Below are 23,249 nucleotides of genomic sequence, written 5' to 3'. Positions count from 1 at the left end.
AAAATCTCCGATAGCACCAGGAAAGACATTTTTGGTACGTTTCTTACACTGCCTCTGCGCATGATTGTCCCAAGTACACAGGGAATCCACTGTAGCATGGGACAGTTGTGCGTGTAGCGGCCGTACACCCAAGTGTCCACTAAACGAGAAGATCATTTCGCGATGGAGATTCTGGCGTTGGAAGAAGCAATCATTCGGTCCGGAACGGAGGGTCGTATAATGAAACGAAATTTGAGCCCGATACGCTTCGCTGACTATGATTTTCGGGAATGCAAAGATGGAAACGAAACAAACGGCGACAAAAGAATCCACCAAATTGGTACTAAGCCATGGTTTTATTCGAAATTTTCTATATATTCTAAGTTATTCAAAATTTCGTCGCAGTTTGGCAGGGCGACTTTTGCGGACATCAGATAGGATTTGGCTTTGGCGAATTGTTTCTGGCGGGCAACCATCACGGCCATGTTGTTCAGTGCCGGTCCGTGGGATCCGTTGGTGGCAATGCAGAGGCGAAGGCAGCGGCGAGCCAGATGGACGTCTCCGGTTGTCTGAATGGGATGTCAAAGTGAATAAAAAAAGATTTAAAATTAGTTATATCGGTCGTGTCTAGAGGAATGTCGAAATAAATATTGCGGAATATCCAAAGCTTAAGCAAAATCAAAATAAAGGAGATCGGTCGTGTAGATATCGAATTACTCTTAGATTTCTTAAACCAATAGGGGTGCAAAATTTGAGCGCTTAGTTTCAAATATTCAAATATTTTACATAGAGTAGACAATATCTTATTCATCTCCTTAGTAGCGCCTTTGCGGATCAGTAGGATTATTCACTCATACACTTTCCAAATATGGAGGTTGGATGGATTGCAAAAGGGGGGTACGCCTTCTTGGTAAAATGTTGTGCAAATTTTGGTACCGACCAGTTGTGTCTACGGACCCTCCAAAAATTTCATGGATGGAATTAGTACGGAATATGGAAATTAGTACGGAAAATCGGTTAAAATTAAAAATAAATTCTTAAAAAATCACCTCATCAAACAATTCATGAGAACACTATATATTTCTTAAGGTTTCTTCTACTGAACACATTCGTGGAACTTACAATGGTAAGTTTGTAAAATTCGCTGAGAAAAGTTATTAACAAAAGAAGTGGAATGACTTCAAAACAAGTGGATTTTATTTTAATCATGACATCCCCCACCGCTCGGGTATGGCAGATGCAGCTATTCTAACAGGGTTGCTATGATTAACGGATTCGAACCAAAATTGGAGGAATTGTTCATCTATGGCCAACATATAAAAATCCACATTTTTGTGTCAATTTAATCATCCCTCGGGCCATGGGAGCACCTCCCGTTTTGACAAATTGCCAAAACCCTTGAATTTCTTTTGATCATATCTTCAGTTCTATTTACTCTAGAATCAAACAGCAAGATGGTTTTTGGAGAAAATTGTTCAAGGAGTCTATACAAAATATATATTTTTGGTGGCAGTGCTGCCAACTAGGCGATTTTTTAAGTTAAATAATAAAATTTAACTTTTCTCTCAATACATGTATTTTAATTTTGAAAATTCTAATGCCATAATGTTCCTCAGACATTTTTACATACAAAACACTAATAATCTCAATATAATTTGAGCGCATCCTGAGATACTCTATTTTAAGCAAAAAAAAAATCGCAATTTCCCATATAAAATTACAAGTGCACAAGAATAAAAAACCAACTTGAGTATTCTGAGTTCACATATAATTTATCGCGAAAGTAGAGAAAAAATTATAAAAACACGTGTTTGATTTGCTTCTAGCAGATCATGGTCGATTTTTATGACCGTTTGAAAATTTTCTCTATTTTGACCAATAAAAATGGATTTTTATATGAGAAAAGGAATTTTTTTCCCTACAAAACAGTGTATAGCAGGACGCGCTCAAATTATATTGAAATTATAAGTGTTTTTATGTAAAAATGTCTGAGGAACACGGTGGCATTAGAACTTTCAAAATTAAAATATATGTATTGAAAGAAAAATTAACTTTGATTATTTATCTTAAAAGAACGCATAGTTGGCAGCACTACCGCCAAAAAATAATATTTTTTTTCTAGCCTCCTTGAACAATTTTCTTCAAAAACCATCTTGCGGTATGATTCTAGAGTAAATAGAACTGAAGATATGATCAAAAGAAAATCAAGGGTTTTGGCAATTTGTCAAAATGGGGGTGCTCCCATGGAATTTATCGGCCCTAGATGAACAATTCCTTCAAATTTGGTTCAAATCCGTGAAGGTCGATTTCAAGTTTGCATCTTTTTTCGATCACTTCGCGTGGAATGACCTATATTTTAATTAAGGGGGTATATGCTAAGATGCATAAAATAACTTTTTCATTTATTTTTTAAATGGTAAGGTGTCTATGGAAAGTTTGTAGAGAAACTTTTTGGGGAAAATTTGTTGAATTTCTATCTCTTAAAAGAAAAAAGTTATAAAGTTAAACATATGTACATGTTGATATACCCCTTTAAAACAGTTTTTCGGATATTACTTTTTTATTTGATTTTTAGAAATTTTTCCAATGTTTGGAAAAGTTGAAGATGTTGTAAAAATACATTTACTTGACTGTAGCTTAACTTTTTGCGTTATAGTGTGTTCCACATTTATACGTTTACCCTATTTTTTCGGGATAACATTTTTTCTATTCAAACAAACTGGGCCAAATATACAGAGTTTGTTTTAATGTCTAATCAACGATGTTTCTCGAAATTTGAAAACTTTGATGCGTTTTGTTTGATTGGTTTGGCACCTTAAGTGAAAAATAGAGTTCCGGCATCAGAGGGGCACATACAGCGGAGTTTTTAAATCGATTGCCTTGTGCGCAGCTCACTTGGGTTCGATTCCCAACCCCGCACATAGGGTTATAGATTTTTCTAATAAGATGTTTATAACCCAAAAAAGAGGCGAATGTCCCAAAGCTTAAAACCTCTATAATTGAAATAAAAAAAGTTACACGTTCACTAAAAAAATACGTTTTGACGTAGGACTACGTCTTTGTTTTCGATATGGAGGTGCACTTTGCAACTTCTACAAAAATGGTATATAACGAAAACTGGTCCAATTTTAAACGTATATAATTCAGTCATCTCACAACAAATTTTCAAATTTTTTGTACATATCGCCCCGAAATACTTCTAAGAACAGGTTCCAATAGATAAACCCAAAGATTTATGATATGATGGCATTAAAAATTTAAATAATGTGCAACCTAGTCAAAATATCACGCATTTACACACAGAAGATAGCGCTTCTCAAGTCCGGCACGAATGATTTGTGTATCTAGCGCACTACGTTTCTATGAATGACGTCATAACCGACTATCTAAAGAACAGATTTGGCCGAACAAGCTGAGTTGCCTGTTGAACGGCAGGCGGAACAGATCATTGCACTGTGTGTTTTCACAGCCAGTGTAGCTGAGTTAGAAGTCCGTTACACTGGTTTGTCCGTTCAAACACTATGCTTTCTTTTGTGTTGTGTTCGTTTTCAGCGGATTTTTATGTACAATATCGAACACAATATTCGTACACAAAATCGCTTGTACATTCGAGCTCCATTTGCTAACACGGTTAACATAGTGTCGTGGTACTAGTTGTCTCTTTCGCTCTACCCATAAACATCAGAGTTGACTCATTTTGCTTTGTGCGCTTGGGTTCACTGTTTGAGGCGAATGTGTACGTAGGTATATCTAATTTGTTAGCACGGTTACCATATTCACAGATTTTTCTGTAATGCCACAGATTTTTTTTCACAATTTTTGATCACAGATTCTTTTTCACAGATGGCAGATTTTTGGCATTTTGATGAAAATTTCAGAGATTTTTGGAAATATTGTGATTTTTCACAGATTTTTCGGAAATTTATCATAGATTTTTTTTCTGTTTCAGTTATTACAGATGGTAAAAAGATATTTTTGACCGAAACACCCTGTTTGCATTGCATGCGTAACCTGCATGATTGCAATCTGTGCTTTCGTTGTGCAAAGACGAAAACTTTCTTAGCAACAAATTTACGCGGATCGATGGAAAGCACAACGAAAGTTTATTATTTACATTCGATCAATTCAATGATTCATTTTCACTTCACGTGATTCATTTCCACTAAGCCTATCCTATTTAGATTCTGCTAATAGGTACATACTACGAAGCCTACTTATGAATTAATACACTGCCACTCAAAAACCGTTGCAAAAGCGAATCTATGTCCATAAGTAAAATTGTATTTAATTCTTGTATATTTATAGTTTCGATATATGATTAAGACCACTGCATTCGCTACATTTGTATGCGTACTTTAGGAAAGTTACAATAATGTAATGTGATTATATTGTCTAAAATTTGATTTTTCTTCACCGGTCCGGGGTTTTCACCACACACAATCGAAAAGTTTTTACAATTTTTAAAAGTTGATCTTGTGCAATAAAGATATTAGTTCGGTCACGGTTTTCTGTTTTTTTTCCTTCAGATCTTCTCAAATAAGTTTAATCAGATTCGATCACCTACTACAAATGAAATTACCTAACAACCAAGAAGGTTTGTTTCAATAACATTCGATGTTGATTGGTTGTGCTTAAACTATACGTAAGAAATATATTTGATTTATTATTACTCTAAATGTACTAAGAAAATAAACATTTTATATTAAGTAGTATAGTCCTACGTCAACAGTTCGTGCAACCCCATTAGGACTGCCCCTTGTAGTTTTTCTCAAAAAAATGCTTTATTCACATAATTATCTAGTAAAAATAAACACTCGAATTCCCACCATTTTTTAATACAAGTTTCTTTCGATGCAGTATTTGCTTGATAAACTAAAGCATTCAAATCATTCTCGGACAAGCTCAGAGCAAGAAATATATAAAATCTTAATGATTACATGTCAATGCAAATGAAACTTGTAACCAAAAATGAAATGTTTTCGTTGTGAACGTATAAATGTGGGACACAACTTTTTTCACATAATCTACCATAACAAATGAACGAAACACATCAGGGTTTCCAAATTTCGAGAAGCATCGTTGATTAAACTGTAAAACTAACCCTAAAGTTTTTGGGCCAGTTTGTTGAAATATAGAAAAAAAACTTATGCTGAAAAAATAGGGTGAAATGTGGGACACACGATGAATTATATATGTATTGATGGGGCATATATTGCTGAACAAAAATATAATAAGTTTAGCTGCTACTAGCTGCTACTCTGCAAACTGTAGCCCCTTAAATTTGGATTGAGCAAATTATAAAATAGCCAAAAATCTTTAAAACGAAGAGATAGCGAGTTGGAAGGTTCAGCCAAAAATGTATTTTTAAAGCATCTACAACTTTTTGAAACAATGGAAAAATGCCAAAAATCAAATAAAAAAGTTATGTAAAAAAACCGTTTTTAAAGGGGTATGTCGACTTGTACATCTGTTTCGATTTATAACTTTTTTCTCTTAAGAGATAGATAATTTTGTATCTTCAACAAATTTTCTCTAAAAAAGTTTCTTTACAAACTTTGCATAGACGTTTAAATAATAAACTTTCCAATGACGTTTAAATAATAAATGAAAAAGTTATTTTATTCATCTTAATATATACCCCCTTAAATTAAAATTTGCAACCATCATATTAAAAGGTTAAACAAATAAAGAAACCTTTCTAAAGATATCGAAGTGTTATAGCATAAATGTGTAATAAAGGTCGCCATGTTAAATAGTAAATTTGTACTAAAATTGATGTTATGCGAAATCGATCCTAAAAGATGGAAGGAAAAAAATAATATGTAAATAAATACGAAATTTTTTCTTCGGTGAAGGGAAATGAATTCGTGCGACAAACGAAATCGTTCGTGCTATATACAAACATTTATTGAAATAACGAAACATTTAGTTTCATTCGCGTAAAAGAATTTCGTTATCAACGATAACATTCATGCAGTGTACACTAACTATGTAAAATTACGAAAACTTCCGTTCATTAAGCGGCCACTTTCAGTGGCGTAGTAGCGGGGGGGGGGGGGGGGGGTTTGGGGATGAAACCCCCCCCCCCCCGAAATATTTTGGAGAAATTTGAAAAAATTGAATATGTTAAATAAAAAAATGCCTAATATTTTAAATGAAACTCTCAAAGTTTCCTTTGCAAAAGTTATTTTGTGAAAATATTTCCTTGTAGTGAAAATTGGCTGCAGACTCGACACCTACCTGTCGGCACGTTGTGGAGGCTAGCTCAACCGCCAAGGACTATAACGAGTAGATCGCGGCGAAGCGAGGAGCTAGGAGCTTAATGGTTCACGAAATGGATATCGGTACCGAGAGAAATTTCGTCACAATTTGTAGTCCTTGACTGACGGCGAACATGGAATGGAGAGTGTATAAGAAGTATCTCCATAGATACCACCAGGCGATTCGCTACCGCATCGGCCAATGGAACCCTGCTGCAGCACGAAGAAGGACGGGCGACAAGCTAAAGTGGAAGACGAAAGCCTTTAACGAAAACCTCTTTGTTGAGTTACTTCGGCGAACAAGGGAATCAAGTACGTTGATACGGCTAACGGCTAACAAGAAGGATTGTGACGGTTTGTGACGTTACAATATCACGAAAACTAGGGCGATGCAGTAGACGGCGTGCAGCTTACTGGTTACTCAGTACGTTACACGCTGCTTGTCTTAGAGCCAGAAGGCGGACTCAGAGCGCAAGATGGAGAGTGAGAAAGGAGTGCAAGCGACATATCTAGAAGGTAGGGACTCTTTAAAACGGAAGATCAAGCTTAGCAAGCCAATTGCCATAAGTAGTTGTGCTGAGAAATAAACGCCAATCCCTGGGGGACTACCTGGTCACCGACACCGTACGGCGAAGAAGAAGGAGGTAACACAGTCGAGTGGCAAGTGACTAACGACGAGCTCAAAGACGCGTCGATGTGACTAAAATCAAAGAAACCCCCCGGTCCGGATGGAATACCAACCGTGGCGCTGAAAGCTGCGATCCTGGCATATCCGGTAGGGTTGTGGTACCGGTAATACCGGTACCGAAAATCCCGGGAATACCGACCCATTTTTAGTACCGTAATACCGGTACTGAACAAAAGCCAGAGATGACACCTTTGTGTGGGAATGAGGTCGGGCCATCATCATAATAATTCTAAAAGTTAAAACATTCTCTTTGGTTTCCATTATTCACTGGGTGGCGCGTAATAAGACTATGGTCTAAGTCATGTCTGATTTGCTCTTAAACCTTTATCTATAAAAGAACGAACAGCGATTTAGTAGCTAACAGTTTTAAACTTGGTGCACTGCTTCAAATGGGGCGACTTGTAATTATTGGTGATCTGAAAATTCAGCAAAACTCCATAGTTTACAGGAAAGCAAGGAGCCTTGATATGCATTAGGGCATAGTAGGCAAACGACATAAAGGTCGAAACCAATTTTCAGAAAAGCAAGAAAGGAAATGCGATTAACCTGCTCGGATTTACTGCCATTCTCGCTTTGATTTACTGTTGTTAATAGGGTTTCATACATTTACCATCTGTTCAGGTCGACGAAAGTCGCACCACTTGCAAAGTGGCACAGATTTCGAAATAAAAGAAGGTGCCCTATACGAAAAATATCTTCTGTGAAATGAGTCTTGCCTTTCCGAAGCAATTAAAAACAATACACATGTTTTTTGATCAGCACGAATCAATCATCTGGGAATACGATCATCAGTTTGAGCATTCAATTTCAGTTTGAAGCTTTTTCAAATTTAAAAAGAAAATATTCGAGTACCGGTACTTTACCGGTACTACCGGTACTGAGGGCTTCAGTACCGTAGTACCGGTTCTCGCCAAAAAGGGTCGGTACTGCGAATATCCGGACATGTTCAGGATGCTACTGCTGAAGCCTTTAGATGATGGTAATCCCCGAAATGAGGAAGGTGCAGAAACTGATGTTGCTGCCAAAGTCAGGGAAGTCACCGGGCCATCCAGCCTCGAATAGACCAATGCCGCAGCGTGGCATAAAAGAATGAGCCAGATCCTGAAGAGCTACTTCAGGACTTCTACTGAAGAGTAGATGTACCAGCTGAACAAAAGGGCAGAAGGCAATGCGTGTCGCAGCGGACGTTACTCAGGGCTCCATTCTCTGCCCAACACTTTGGAATGGGATGTACGATGCACTGATAATATGAATTCGTGAATATAATGAATCATGCAATGCACGAATTCATTCGTTGTTTTCTGCAACGAAGTATTTTCGTGCATTGTAAATAGTAAGTTTTGTTCATTTCATTTTACACATTTAATGTACACTGCACGAATGTTATCGTTGATAACGACATTATTTTTCGAGAATGAAATGAAATGTTTTGTTTATTTTAATAAACGTTTATGTATATTACAAACGATTTCGTTGGTCGCATTCGATTTTTTAGGATCGATATTTGACAGCACCGATATTGCTCCGGCAGAGAAAAACTCAAAATTATTCATACAAAATCAACGAGCAGTTCGCGACGGCTCAACTGATGCTGTACTGCTCCAGATTCTGAATCAACTGGAAGCGAAAGAGGTTCAGAAAATCTTCCTGCAACTGGCGGACACGGATACGACTACTAAATAGTCAGACAACAACAATTATCTGACGAATACCAACAATGGCTCCATATTGCTCTTTTGACGTGGACGGTTTGACGAATGGTGCTCGTAAATATTATAAAGATATTCGTATATAACAGCGAACGACTCGTTTGCTGAATGAAGCTGTTTCGTAATAAGCCAACGAAAGTCATTTTGTGGTTCTTACGAAAAACTCGTATTAAAAAATAAAAGTGTTTCGATAGAACTCGTTGAAAATCGTTGGTTTCGTGGACGATGTGTCAATAACGGCGAGATACTTGAAGAAATGGAGGTGTCGGTGACGGAGACAATAGATGCGATCGAGAGCTGGAGGAACGGGTCAAGCTGCAAATAGCTCACTACAAGACGGATTTGTTGTTGGACAGCAACTACAAAGCGGTTCAGCGGATACAGATCACCATCGAAGGGCATGTGAATGCATCGAAGCGTGCACTGAAGCAATTGGGAGTGATAATCGACGACTGATTGAGCTTAAACAACCACGTTGATTACACATGCGAAATGTCGGGTCTTTGTCTAATGTTTCGTTATCGATACTGCGATATGGTGCTCCTGCTTGGGCGCTGAAAATCAAAACCAAGCTGAACAGGACGCTTCGACTGCTTGTCGTACGAGTTGCGATTGCGTATCGGAGGCAGTATGCCTTGACGCCGAGATGATCCCCATCTGCATTACCCTGACGGAGGATATCAAGTGCTACAATAAATGAAACGTCAGAAACGTGAGGAAGATGATGAGAATCGATGCGATGGTGACGTACCAGCAAGAATGGGATAATACGGAGAAAGGAAAGTGGACCTACCGACTCATCCAAACCTGTCGACGTGGGTTAATAGAAAGCACGGTGAGATGACCTTCCACCTGAAACAGCTCCTACCGATCCACGGCTGCTTAAGGAGTATCTTCATCGGTGTGGGTACGCAACGTCAACACTGTGCCTGGAGCGTCTTTGAATGTCCGACGTTTGAAGTCTTTAAATGTCCGAGGAGAGTCTTTGAATGTCCGAGGTTTGAAGTGACGTGCAGGGAGCTACTTAAAACGGGAGGACCGGACATCAACCCGGATAATGTAGCCTACAGAATGACAAGCGACGTAGAGACGTGGAACGCAGTAAACAGAGATATGATGTAGATAAGTGATTCTCAACCATTGCTGGAAGTCCGCGAAGAAAAATATAACAAATTGAAAATAACATATTGATAGCATACAAAATTGATGTTTATCTGTGGGGGTCCGCAGCAACCCAGTGTAATATCTAAGGGGTCCGTGGTACGAGAAAGGTTGAGAACCGCTGATGTATATCAGGACCGTCTTACAGCGGAATGGACATCGAACAACGGTTTCGGGAGAGCAATCACCGCCAGGGAACTCTCCGCACGTATAAGCTAGATCCACGCCGAGGACTGGTCGAATAGACTGCAACAGAGCAGCGAGTATGAGTCGTCGAAACACCAGCGAACCGGACGTCACGCTCCATGCGGATTCGCCAGACCGACCACGGCACCCCACCCGTTGTTTTGATAGAAAAATAGCAAAAACCAAAGAAGAATCGATATTGGGAAAACTTTTTTGGCCAGGGAACTCTCCGTTAGCGTAAGCTAGATTCACCGCTGGGGACTAGACTGAGTAGACAGCGACGAGACACCACTAGTCGCGAGTCATCGGCGCACCAGTGCATCGGATACCCTGCTTCGCCGAACTAGCTTTAGCTCGATCTCGGGAGAACTTCTCTCGCCGGGGAATTCTCTGTCGGAGTAGGTCTGGTCCATCGTCGGGGACTAGACCGAGTTGTTCGCGAACAAATCGAGGACTGAATGGACCATCAAGGAAGTAGTGCTAAATGGCCCAAGAAAAGAACTAAATGGCTTAAAGGAGTCGCGGTGCTAAATGGCACCGGTTACAGAGTCAAAGGGCTCAAGAAGTTGTGGTACTGAAACCAAATAGGAATCAGTATCGAGAGAACTTCTTTCGTCTGGGACCTCTCCGTCAGCTTACAGTCAGATTCACCGCCGGGAACGAGACCGCGACGATACACCACCAGTCACGCCGGGGCTCCATCAAACCGGATGCCCTACTCTACCGGAATCGCCGAACTGACCGCAGCACCTGGCTGGTTGGCTCGAACTTCTCTCGCCGGGGAACTTTTCGTTGGAGTAGGCTAGATCTATCGTCGGACACTAGACCGAGTAGTTCGCGAACCAGTTGGAAGCTCAACGAGGAAGTGATACTGAATGGCACAAGGGAACTGAAGGGCTCAGTAAATTAGACAGTCTGAAGTTTACCGCCCAGATTGTCCTCGTAGGGAAAGAGCATTTATTCTATACCAACAGCTAGCTTTCCTACCTTGACTACCCAAACCCGTTCCCTGAGTTGTTGGTTTTTGAACATTTTTTTCCTGCTCAGAATGTTTTTGAACATTTTTTCATATATATACAAAAAAAAAATCATATCCCCCCCCCCCCGAAAAATTTTCTTACTACGCCACTGGCCACTTTTTCAGTCCGTGAAATGAACGAAACCTACTACATATTTACAATGTATCGATCTTGTTGGCTATTTTCGGCAAATTTGAGACTAAGAGAAACGAAAGTAATGACATTGAAAGACGGATAGGTATTCTAGAGCGAATCAGTTATAAACTTAGAACGGAAAACTAGAACTAGGCAGGCTCATATGGGCGTGATCGAAAGGAAATGTGAAGAATTCTTTGCCTTCTGCAGAGTAGGAGTTGGGCGTTGCACCCAAGTCTACCGCATGGTCTATGGTAGAACATAACTCATCATCATGTTTTACCGCCGCCGTCCTTTTGATCATGCCCATATGAGCCTGCCTAGTTCTAGTATTCCGTTCTAAGTTTATAACTGATTCGCTCTAGAATACCTATCCGTCTTTCAATTTCATTACTTTCGTTTCTCTTAGTCTCAAATTTTCCGAAAATAGCCAACAAGATCGATACAGTAGAACCTTGCGGCAATTAAGACATAGTAACACATATTTACAATGCACGAAAATACTTCGTTGCAGAAAACGACGCATGAACTCATGCATCGTGGGATCATTTTCATTCCATTTAGGAAATTATTTTTTTTTCGGTACAGGCTTGCGTTAGCAAAAAAACTCATAAAATATTTTTGCTATTTTATGCAAATTTTTATCTGATTATTGAAAAATTTCGCCAAAAAATATTCACACAGAAGAAGGTAACCTACCCAAGTAGCAATTCTAGTTTTATATCACACTACAAGTGCATTCTAAGTTTTAAGAAGGTTTTCAAGAGTACCATAAAACTTTAATTGCTACTAGGGTAGAGCGGTAGCGTGCGTTTGGCCCCCGCCAAGAGCACGAATTTTAGGGGAGCGCTGAAATCTTGATCTTTATAAAATAAGTGGGGTTAAGTCATAAAAACAAGTCAGGATAGGAGTATCATTCTCAGGTACACACAAAATTACCGTTTGAAAAAAACCAAAGCAGACAGCAAAAAGGCGCATAACTGAGACACTACCACAGACGTCAGAAGAGTACGCCACGGTCCTGTTAGGGACGATCCATAAATGACGTGGCATTTTTTGAGTGGTTTTCAACACCCCCCTCCCCCCTCATTTCGTCACAAAACTTTAAATACCCCCCTGGTAATTACGTAGCTTGACGGTATTTCTCCCCCCCCCCCCCCTTGTCACCGTAAAATTATTTAAAAATATAAAATGTTAGTTATTCTCCTTTAAAAAAGCTATGTAACATGACATGATCCCCTATCCCCCTGTCGTCACACATCATCACATAATATAAAACTCCCCCTCCCCCATATAATGGTACGTCATTTATGGATTATCCCTTAGTCCAGAATAAGCAACGAACAAGACAAATGGGGAAAATAATTGCAAACTTTTTCCACTCGTTTTCTCAGTTGCATAGGAACAAGGAGAACGGAAATGTAGTCATGGGCAGTAAAGTATGTCACCTGTTTAAAGCTGTAGCAAAGGTGGTAGAGTAAGCTAGATCAATTATCATCGAGAAGATAATCCCATGCCGTACCATGAAAATTGAAGTCTCCTCGATGCCGGAAGGAGTTCCGCAATATCTCAAAGTTGCCGATTCCCAACCTAGGTCCAACCAATCCTGCACTAAGTTGAATAAGTTGAATCTCTGGTTGACATGTCACATGAGATTTTTGGTGTTCCTGGAAGCGTGGGAAACTCTTTGTTTCTTGTTAACTGTCTAAGACCAGGTGACCAGACCGATCATGCAGACGATATTTGTCGCAGAAGACGCAAAGCAGTCTCGCCTGGTGCGATTGCCACTCAAAAACTTTGCTCACTGGAGCAAGGGGTTATTGAAATATCCAGATCCACGCATACCAAGTTCAAATAGATAACTACACCATCGATCTCAACTTTGTGAGCCGGCATGTGAACGCGTTAGTTTTTCACGAATGTCTTCTTGCCAGTAACGTCATTTGTTTGCTTTAGACAAAATATTACAATTGTGAGTTTATCAAGGTGAACTTTCGAGATATCTGACACAGCTGAATATTTCTGCGTCTTGCGGAATGTTATAACACTTCGCGGACTATCTTTGATCCGAAAGAAGATCGGATATGGTCGAACCCAGTTCAATGTGTTTGACTTTAAGTGGAAGTTCGGAGTCTCTGGGGACGAATCTTGTTCGACATCCATTTTAGGATCATTTGGGTCAATTCAGTAGAATTAATTTATACACGGACCAAGAACCAGATGCAAAGTGAAAACTGAAAAATTGGAGGTAAGAAACAGAAATTATGGGGGATATAATTTGTAGAACAATCTGAGTTTGATAGTAAAGGACCCTGCAACCTATTTTATTAGAAACTGAAACGAAGAATATGTGAAAAATTTAATCAGCAATAGATCATAAAAGTATCTTTGTTTCATTTGATTGTGCTGAAAGATGAGTGGGTGCAGTCTGGAATATAACCGAAATGCTGCGACGGCCCTTAGACTGGTAATCCACAATGCCAATATACAAAATCTTCCTGAACTTTCAAACCGGACACACCTCAAAAGTTAGGTACCTCGCAAAAAGTCTGCATTTGAGCACAATTGAATAATAATGTCATAAGGCGTCGAGATTTGGTGTAATGTTGAAAAAATGTCTTTGTGGTATAAGGAGAATTTTTGAATTGAGATGGAACTTTAGTGTAGAAATGCAACTTTTTTTGTATGCCAAATGTTTTAGAAATCCATGAAATGTCTAAATCTGCTGTCAATTAAAAACAAACAATTTTTTAGGTTTTTATTTGAAAATCTCAGATTGAAAATTAAAAATACCAGAGAGGCAACTTCTGTCAAAACAATTCTTTTACGAGAAGAGACAAGATCCGTTGTTTCATGCATTTCCTGTGACAGTTGACAAAGAAAATAAATTTAAAGCATCCTTCTCAAACCCTAATATCAACTCAAATCCAGAATTTTCCAAGTTCCATAAAGGCTATCTTAAAAACATCAGGGTGACATCTCGACGTTTCATTACATCCTACGTCATTTAGCTTAAAACATTCGAATTCAATCTTTAAATCTTCTAAGGGTTCTTTTGTGTTTTTTTCCACGGTTGAAAATGTTTGTACTTTGGCCGTCTTACGTAACCTCTTAATCGTGTTCGATTGAGTTAAACTTTTGCGAAGAGACTTTTTTCGAGGTGCGTCCGGTTATTAAATTTGATGATTACTTGTTTCCCATACATACCGTTGGTACCCTAATGAACAGATGCTCCCTCCGTCGCCGAGAATTGATTTCATAAATATACAGTAAAAGATTTGTGGCGGGAATTTACATGAAATGACGGCAATCAAATATGAATTAAGTAGAGAGTAGGTGTGCTATTTCCATATACACAAATTATTGTTTGACGGTCGAACTGAAAAAGTAAACACCAAAGGGGCGCAAAACTTAAAACTCCGCTAGGGGCACCAGAAGACCACACTGCCTTTGTTTTCTCTAAAAGTAATGAAAAGTTTATGGTTTTCACAATACTGTTTCAAAAAGTAGACTCAAAGTAGTAAAAAAAATGTAAGTTAGACATCCTATACAATCTGTGCGGTCCATTTTTTTCGAATTTTAGACCTGTTACGTTACAAGTGATTCGTTATCCATTACTATACAATTAAAAATAAGGATTAATCCATTTTCATCTCCAATTTTCCAGAGATACTGTCAAACTTAAGACTATGCTGGAAAAATGTCTATGCTGGTACTGTGAGTGAGCTCGTTTTATTCACGACCTCATCCAATTACTTGAAGATTCAATCTTTGAAAAATATCCTTAAAACAAAACCGTCAACCTCCCTTTGTAAAAATCCCAGTTTGTAGATTTGGGATTACGGTATGTGACTTGTAAAACAACTTCAAGGGAGCTCGAAACACTTATAAAATTCGATTTAAAATAAAATTCCAGAACTAGATGAAACACGCTATTGCTATTTGTAGACTCTCACGTTTGGTCATGTTTCCCCAAAACTACAACATTCCTCACATGATAAAATCGGACACAATTGACCTTCGCAGAATTAATCCACTGTGTTCCTTCGCAGGTTGTAAATATGAACGTTGGTTTGAGTTTGATACATTTCAATCAATGGCAATTTCATGTAACATATTTATGTCCATTAAACTGAATTCAGTTCACTAGACTCGTTGAAAATTCTAAGATTTAGACAAACATTACACCTTTTTGTGCAATGTGTTTTACATTGCGCGATCTATCTTCAATTAAAAAACAAAAAAAACGAAAATTGAAAACACAGTCAACTACCCCGGGTTATTATATAGAATAAACCGATATATGTAATTCAAGTAAAATTCATAAAAAACTCAAATCTTTAAAATTTGAAACGTTTAGAAAATTCAAGGAAGTCTTGGAAATCCTTGAAATGATATTTTTAAATTCACTATTTATTGAACATAACAAAACCTGTGCATATTTCGAGCAACGAAAACAGCCTAATTTAAACTGAAAAACTGAAACATTTCCCCGGACCGTGAAACTTACCAGTGCAACGAAGCTCAAATTGTACCACACATCGGGCTTCAGATCCGCACTGGTAGCCATTCGAATAGCACGCTGAAAACAAGGAAACACCAGATCCAGCTGTCCGCCATACAAACAACAGAGTCCAATGTTGCAGTACAGTTCAGCGCTGTGTGCTCCCATTGACAGAATTCTTCGATAGTACAGTAGCGCAGTTTCCGGCTGGTTTCCATAGAAATAACTCACGGCTATACAGGCCAACGCTTCGGTGTTCATAGAATCCAGCTGAGATATTTGCCGATAGCGACGCACTGAAGCCGTAAGATTTCCAACCAGCTCCAAAACTCGTGCCTGTTGGGTCAAAATGGTGATATCATTGGGCAGTTTCTCAAGGGCACTTTTACATATTTCCAGTGCGGCTGTTGGTTGGTCAATTTTGATGTAGATTCGAGCGAGAAGCAGCACCGTATCCGGATGGTACAGTTCGTTGAGAGCCGTTCTAAGGAACTGCTCAGCTTCCCTGGGACTGCCGGTTGTAATCAGACAGCGTGCTTTCTGGGTATTCCACCACCAGCCGGCAGCGGATCGTTTAGTGCTCAGAACCGCATCGCAAAGTGCCATCGCCTTCCGAATTTCACCCTCGTGGTAGTACAGGTACTGAAACAGTGGTTTCGAAATGGAATCCTTCTCGGCGTACTTATCCGGATGCAAACGTGAGATGTGAAACAGTGGCCCGGTTGGATCGCCAACGGCAAACATTGAGGCCGACCCGAGACGCATATTCCTGGCAGATCCTGCGGTTCTTGCGGTTTTCAGTGCAGATTTGTTGCCAAGAGTGGACCCAGGTCGCTGCAGCGAAAGCGTTCCAGGTCGGGACTGGCAGAAAGGGGAACCAAAAAAAAAGCACACATCAGTAGATCATTTTTAAAAGCCTATTAATATGATTTTGATTACAATGCCGGTAATTGGTCTCCCGGTACCAGTGCGAGGCCGGGCACCAGCTGCCGTTGTCTTTCCCGAGGCCGTCGTTGCAGAAGCCACGGCAGCCGCTGTCCGAATCGAGGTGCCCGGTCTTGGAGCCGTTGCGATGGTCTGTGTGTCCAAAATATCCTCTGCGCGCACGAAAGAATGTATATAATTTCAGGTATAATTTGGTAAAATGCATTTTCGCATTTCCAGCCGGTAAATGTATGCATGCAACGGAGCGAACATAGCAAATGCGATGCAGGCAGAATAATCATAAAAAATGAATGCGAAAAGAGGTGCAATAAAACGCAATGAAAGCAGGCTGGAAAAAATAAGCACGAGATACGGTCAAATTTGCGAGCAAAGATGAAGAATGCAAATCTTTTCGAGCGATTCGAACTGCAGAGTAACTCATTTAGCAGGGTGGAAGTAGATCATCGTTAAAAATAAAGAATAGATCCCTTGATTGATATGCAATTGTAACGTATACTTTATTAGGGGAAACGTAGGAGAGTTGAAACAGAAGAGCCATTTTGGATTTGGAGACATTTAATAAACCGGTACTTTCGGTAAAGAAAATGAAAATACCGATAAAACCGATAAAAACCGTTAATTAGAAAAATAAAAAATAATAAGTACTATTTATAACGCAGTCATTTTGGTCTTAATTTGGTCCTATTTCATGCTTTACTAACAAAATAATCGTTCTTGAGTATTCCTAATGCGATTCGGCTGCTTATATCTTCATCATGGTCTGAAAAGTCTGCATGTCGCCATCTTGTCTAACTCGCTTATTGGACCAAAAATGATGCTGGTCAGCTAGATACATTCGGCGTTCCGATTTGACGAACAAGTACTTCGCAAATATCAAAGTGCACATTACTCTACACTAAATTTACAACTCAGTAAACCAGCCCCGCACAGAACTCGGCCAACCTACCCCAATGTATATTTCCGAGAACAATCACGATTTACACAACAAATATAAGATTACATTGGTAACCGTTATACCATTTTGTTGGGTTTTGAATACCCTTTCCAGCAGTACCAAGTTATTCGAAATCAGATGTAACTTGATTAGCGTTACACATATTATTTTTCAGAAACATAAATTTACTCACCAGTGCCGAAAAAAGAATAAACGTGCTCCTGTACAAACGACACCACCAAAACACCTGAAATTACGTCGGTACATTGGTGACCTAGTACCCCACCAAAATCACTATAGCAAACTATAGCACTCAGCCAAACTGCCCCGGCCACCCCTATGCAATTTGACGGCATTCTGCTTTGATTGGCGTAAGAAATATGTTCATCATTCCTTAGTATTTTTTTCGTACCCAACATAACACAAATGACCAATTTCGCGCTAAAACGTATTCAGAGTTGGTAGCACACTCTCAGATTTTAATGAAACTTTCTGTACATGAAGACTTTGTCACAAAAAGCAACTTTGCATACTTTGTTTTTGCCAAAAGTGATCTAGACTGTCTATTCAAAAGTGTCAAACTTTTTAACCAATTTTTTTTCAAATGGCTATAGTCCAAAATTGACAAATCCCACAGCAAAATGTTTAGGATTGATTTTCATAAAATTAGTTAAATTTTTGAATAAAAATATTCAAAAAATTATTGATCAACTTCTACACTGAAAAAATCGATTTTAAAAATTTAAAGTCGATTTACAAAAAAAAAACCATCTTTTGTTCTCTACCTACCGGCAGAAATTCAAGTTTTAAGGAAAAAAGTTATTTAAAAAAAAACTTTTCCTTGTCCAAACTTAATTTATTTTTTCAGTGTATGTTTATCGAAAACTAAACCAACGAAAGTCATAATCATCTCCGAATCCAATTTTCCAAATACTAGTTGCCTGATACATGCAAAAAGTATCAGTAATAAGTTTGGTATTTAATTCATAATAAACTTGAATGAGGGCAAAGATGAGCCATTTAACATCATCGATATATGCGAGATTTAACTAAATACGACTTGGCCGTGTACGAAGAAGTATCTTGTCTATGTACCCGCCCGGGAAGTAGAGATTGATGGTGTAGTCTTCAACAGGGGTCTTAATTACAAAGTGTGGGGTTCGCTCCTTCAAGAATCCTTTGTTTCAGCCAGTGAAAATTTTGGTTCGCAAGCAATTGCGTTCAGGAAAAAAAATCAAAGAGTATTTGAAAACAACTTATTTTCCACCAGCCTCATTTCGAACCTTCCGCCGAATCTGCTTTTCCAAACTTTGATCTTTTGGGCGGGGTTAGTCTACCTGTTCGCCTTTTTGTGCCACGAGGCAAGACTTTCGGTTGTTGTAAACAATTGGGTCTATAGCGACTTACTGTAGAAACAAGGCACGCTGTGGAAAATGCTGTGGAAAATGCATATAAATTACGTGAGGACAAAATGAAACATTCATTTAAGGAACGCTCCGATAATGCAAAAGAGCGCTACGCCACCGACAACGACTAATTTCTACGCTTGTTTTAAAGAGCAAGAGTCTGACCATCCCATTGTGGGAACATCTTCTAATGAGCCTATACATTTCCGAAAGAGGAAAATCAGTTGTCTCTCCTAAGCTTCCTCATGTGTGTTCCTGAGAGTGTCCCTTGAAGGGTGCTGTGAATAGTGCAGTGATGGCTGCAATACAAGTAATGGTCAGTTTTCCTGTCCAACAGGTGGCGGATAACACATACGTAGGTTTCGTGATCGCCAGGATCAACGGCGTATTAAACAGTAGCGAGAGCATGTGATGTAACAACGCTGAGGAAAATGGAGTCGAGGAACTACCATCGTCGTACTGGTGGAGCGATAAACTCAGCATCCTACGGGCTGCCTACCTAAAAGCCAAAGGACGCGTTCGGAGAGCAAGACATGAGGCAGTGAGACTTGAGTGTAAGGTAACATTCCGGGCGGCAGGGCCGCTTTTAAACGCGAGATAGTACTAAGCAAGTCCACCTGCTACTAGGAGATGTGCAGAGAAGTAGACGCCAACCCTTGGGGCAATGCTTACCGTGTCGTTATGGCCAGGATCAAGGGTCCAATGACGACAGTCGAAATGTGGGCCGACAAACTGAAAAGCTTCGTTATCGAGTCGTTATTTATGCATAGAAAAATTATTGAAATGATAAACTATAATGTGCAAAATTTTTTATCAATTTGCTTCACGTTCTACAAAAATTCGCAAAAAAAAGTGTTTTTTCACATGGAAACTCTTACCAACTCCCCCTCCCTCCATTGATTTAAGCCTTCGCATTGATTTATTGAGGGCAATGAGAAATCGGATTGCTTAGCCAAGATGAGATCTACGAAAAACCAATTTTTCTCAACAATTTTTTCTGTATTTCTCGCCGGAGGACACACGAAAGTTGGCAGGCTTCTTCACTTCAAACTTTAATATCCACAAGTGAAACTACTTTTAAAAATTGCACTTAATTGGGTACATTACAGTTAAACAATTTTTTTTTAAATAATGCATTGTTTTTACTTATATGTATACATTGCGAACGAACTGTAATTGTAACCAAAAATGATTAGTAATAAACGATGGGTAACGAAATTACCTACAATTTGAAATAAGTGTCACAAAAGTGGCATGGCACACCTGGAGATATTTTTAATGAAGTAAACGCACATATTTTTAAACGGCAAAAATTAATTTTATTGCGATTCGGCAAAATCTGTTTAATAAACAACATTTCCGATTTCAGCGGAAATGTTGTTTATTAAACAGACGCTGCAGTAACAAATATTTTAATTAGAAGAAATACAAGGTTAGCTTCCTCGGAAAAGTTTTAAAATGCTTCAAAGCCAGCTGCTTTGTCGAAGGCATCGAACTACTATTATCCATAGCTGAGAAGATACGGTAGTTTTAAGTTTTTTTGTTTGTCGAAAAAATAATCTTCAATTTCCCGACATCTTCGTATAATTCCGAGAATGCTGAAGAAATTTTAGAAATTTTAACGAAAGTTTCCTCCCTGTCACTTCATATAAAGCTCATTGAACTTACATAAAGTCCGGAGCCTAATGATTCCTTGGTCAAATGGCACATAAAAACAATCAGTTCTACAATCTCAACGATCGACCATTTTTGGTGCAAAGTAGTAATTTTCAAAATCTGAGTAAATTTAACCCACGTCTTCTCGTATAATTACTGTCTTCAGCAAAAAAATCAAATAAAAACAACGCTCGGAAGCCACGTTCGCGTAACAAAAATGAGAAGCACCAAAAAATATGTATAATAATAATCAAGATTAAACAGAGAAGCGAAGCTGACTGCCAGAGTGCATAAATAAATGTACGATACGAAAGTGCAGATAGTGCAGCGCAGTCAGAGTAGCCGGTTGCAGTGCTGCAGGGTGTAAATCAGGAGTGGGCTGGGCTGTTGTTGTTGCCACCGAGCTTACACGCCAAGTCGTTGCCACTTACCACATACACACACATACACACTCACACGCACGTTCCTGCCGCAAACCCTTACCTGCCACATCGTCGTCTGCCTCGATGTCGTCGATGTACACTCGCTGGGTCATAGATCGCATCTTCAGCTCCCAAGGACCTTGATGAAGGGCATTATTCTGCAGCAGCTCGTTGCACACCTCGATACACTCATCATATTTTCGACGACGAAATAATGATACAGCTGCAAAAAATTTGTCCATTATATAATTTTCTTTCCTGGACTGTCGTTGTTCTCTTGGTTTTCCGCTATGGTCTTTTGTTGGCTCGTTGATAAAGAGGGGCAAAAAACACAAATCGAGAGCTTCAAAAGATTCGCTTGTTTTCTGTGTGCCTTTTCGCTGGATCCGGCGTCCGTTTCCCTTAATTTCGCTGCAAATTCTTCGCTACAGCAGGGCTTCACAGGCCACCTCTTCCTCCGATATTTTTAACTGCAATCTTTCGCGCAATCTTTTATTATGGAATGGAATACTTTTGGGGTCCGGTCCGACCACTTTTTGCCATCAGAGCAGCCAGGTCCAGAAAAGGGACGACGACTACGGCGAACAAAAATGTAGATGTTTTTAAATTTGCAACTTATTTATTCTTTTTTACTACACGATTTTTAGTTCGCCCAACGGATGAAAGATGAATTAATTCGTGGAACACCTCACTTGGGCAGCATGTTTTCCGTAGTTTTATTTTCCTGCTGCGATTTGCTTTGCTTGTTCCTGTTGACTGTAATTTTGCTCAAACGCACTGATTTGCACTGACAGTTAACGATGCAAAGTTACTGAAATGATGCAATTTCCTGTCTGAATGAAGAAATCGAAATTCTCTGGTTTCTCATACTCATCCTCACAGGGACGAATAAACAGCGATGAATTTAAATACTTGTAACTTGGTCGTTTCCTTTCCTTCTGTGATTAAGTTTGAATATTTTCCTATGCTGGTGCAATATTTGTTTTGCCCTCGTCTGTTTGTAGTTAATCGTGACCATGGTAATTCTACCGCACTCAGCCAAACGGCTAGGACAGGGTAGGTATAGCATTTTCCATCAGCACACGCTACCGGTGGTAGCAAAATATTTGCAATGAAACCACATGTAATTCATTTCGTTTATATTTACAATTACCTTCCTAATCTAATTTTTGTTAACAAGTGTAGTAGAGAAATGTGGGCTTGCAAAGTTAGAGAGCGCGCTTGCAAATATTTAGAGGAACTTTGGTGGCTTGGTAGTTTTCATTCACGATCGGAAGTACGCCACATCGCCATGTGCTGCTGTACCGCAGCTAGGGAACCAGACACAGACGTAACCTTTTGCGCGAATGGAATGCGGAAAAAGAGAGCCGAGAGAAACGACTCAGGTCGCTCAATGCAACATGCTCCTAAATACGTGAAGCATTTCGGAGGAAAGCACACGGTAGTTCAACCTGGTGGAGAATGGCGAAAATACGGTAGGAAGCGTTTGCTAACGTCAGGTTGGAATTTCTGCTGAATAGAAACACTCTAAAGTCAAAGATATGCAGAAAACTAAACGTAAGATTTTTTGGTGAGTACTTTCACAAAGTTATTCGAGAAAAATTTAATGTTTGTGATTAATAGCGTAAATATGATAAGGTACATGTTTGTATATTTTTTATATCTACGCTAAGTGATTTGATATTTATTTTCGATATTTTTTTTATCTTTCATGGTGAATAATTGACTCAGAGGGGAGAAAAATCGATTTGGAAATTAATGACAATATTTTTTTGTGCATAAATCCAAGTTAAACATATGAAATCTTCGGAAATGCGTATACTATATCTATAGGTTAGTTTTTAAATTTGTTCGATTTTTGAATATTTAAACAACCCATCAAAGCGTAGCTAAAATAAGTTTACTTTTGGCAGGAATTAGCACTCATTTCGAGAATGAACAACATTCTACTAAGTAGATTTGTACCGGTTCTGAAAAGAAAATTTAAAAATATACTACAGTATCTTTTTTCTGCAAAAAGATACTATTACCAAGGACATCAATTTTCTTCCACTTTACTTTCAGTTTTTCCGAAGGCTATGCCTAATCTGCTTGAAAAATGCAAAATTTACAGAACCTTTCAAAAAATTTCTACCAATTTGACAGTTGATACTGAAAACATTATGTTCAGAGAACTAACAGAGGAAACACACAAATTAGAGGCGGAGAAGCAGGAAGTAAATAATTGCGAACCAACTAAACGGTA

General features: G+C 39.0%; 1 protein-coding gene across 5 annotated transcripts; it reads right to left on the bottom strand.

Annotated features, from left to right (window-relative positions):
* Positions 1 to 335: 335 nt before the first annotated feature.
* On the bottom strand, positions 336 to 22,001 carry LOC131686195 (tetratricopeptide repeat protein 8). 5 transcript variants are annotated; one of them, XM_058970432.1, is made up of 5 exons: positions 21,885 to 22,001; positions 21,066 to 21,815; positions 16,581 to 16,738; positions 15,648 to 16,502; positions 336 to 548 (listed from the first exon to the last, which is right to left on the bottom strand). In XM_058970432.1, exons 2-5 carry the CDS (start codon positions 21,244 to 21,246, stop codon positions 336 to 338), a joined length of 1,407 nt encoding a protein of 468 aa, XP_058826415.1. In that variant the 5' UTR covers positions 21,247 to 21,815; positions 21,885 to 22,001. The 5 variants fall into 5 exon arrangements, with proteins under 5 accessions (XP_058826415.1, XP_058826414.1, XP_058826416.1 ...); XM_058970431.1 differs by having other exon boundaries at positions 21,875 to 21,988; XM_058970433.1 differs by having other exon boundaries at positions 21,066 to 21,579; positions 21,638 to 21,979.
* Positions 22,002 to 23,249: the final 1,248 nt, after the last annotated feature.

This window comes from Topomyia yanbarensis, chromosome 2, assembly GCF_030247195.1.
Source record: "Topomyia yanbarensis strain Yona2022 chromosome 2, ASM3024719v1, whole genome shotgun sequence".
Taxonomy (NCBI): Eukaryota; Metazoa; Arthropoda; class Insecta; order Diptera; family Culicidae; genus Topomyia; species Topomyia yanbarensis.
The sequence above is the reverse complement of the archived record's forward strand: the minus strand, read 5'-3'. Positions and strand labels throughout refer to the sequence as shown.

What these genes read in the sequence shown, in the direction of transcription:
- LOC131686195 (XM_058970432.1), bottom strand. Translation starts at nt 21,246, where the DNA reads ATGGACAAATTTTTTGCAGCTGTATCATTATTTCGTCGTCGAAAATAT. An exon ending in GGCAGACGACGATGTGGCAG is followed by an intron (nt 16,739 to 21,065) that starts GTAAGGGTTTGC and finishes TCGTGCGCGCAG; the next exon opens with AGGATATTTTGGACACACAG. An exon ending in ATTTGAGCTTCGTTGCACTG is followed by an intron (nt 549 to 15,647) that starts GTAAGTTTCACG and finishes CATCCCATTCAG; the next exon opens with ACAACCGGAGACGTCCATCT.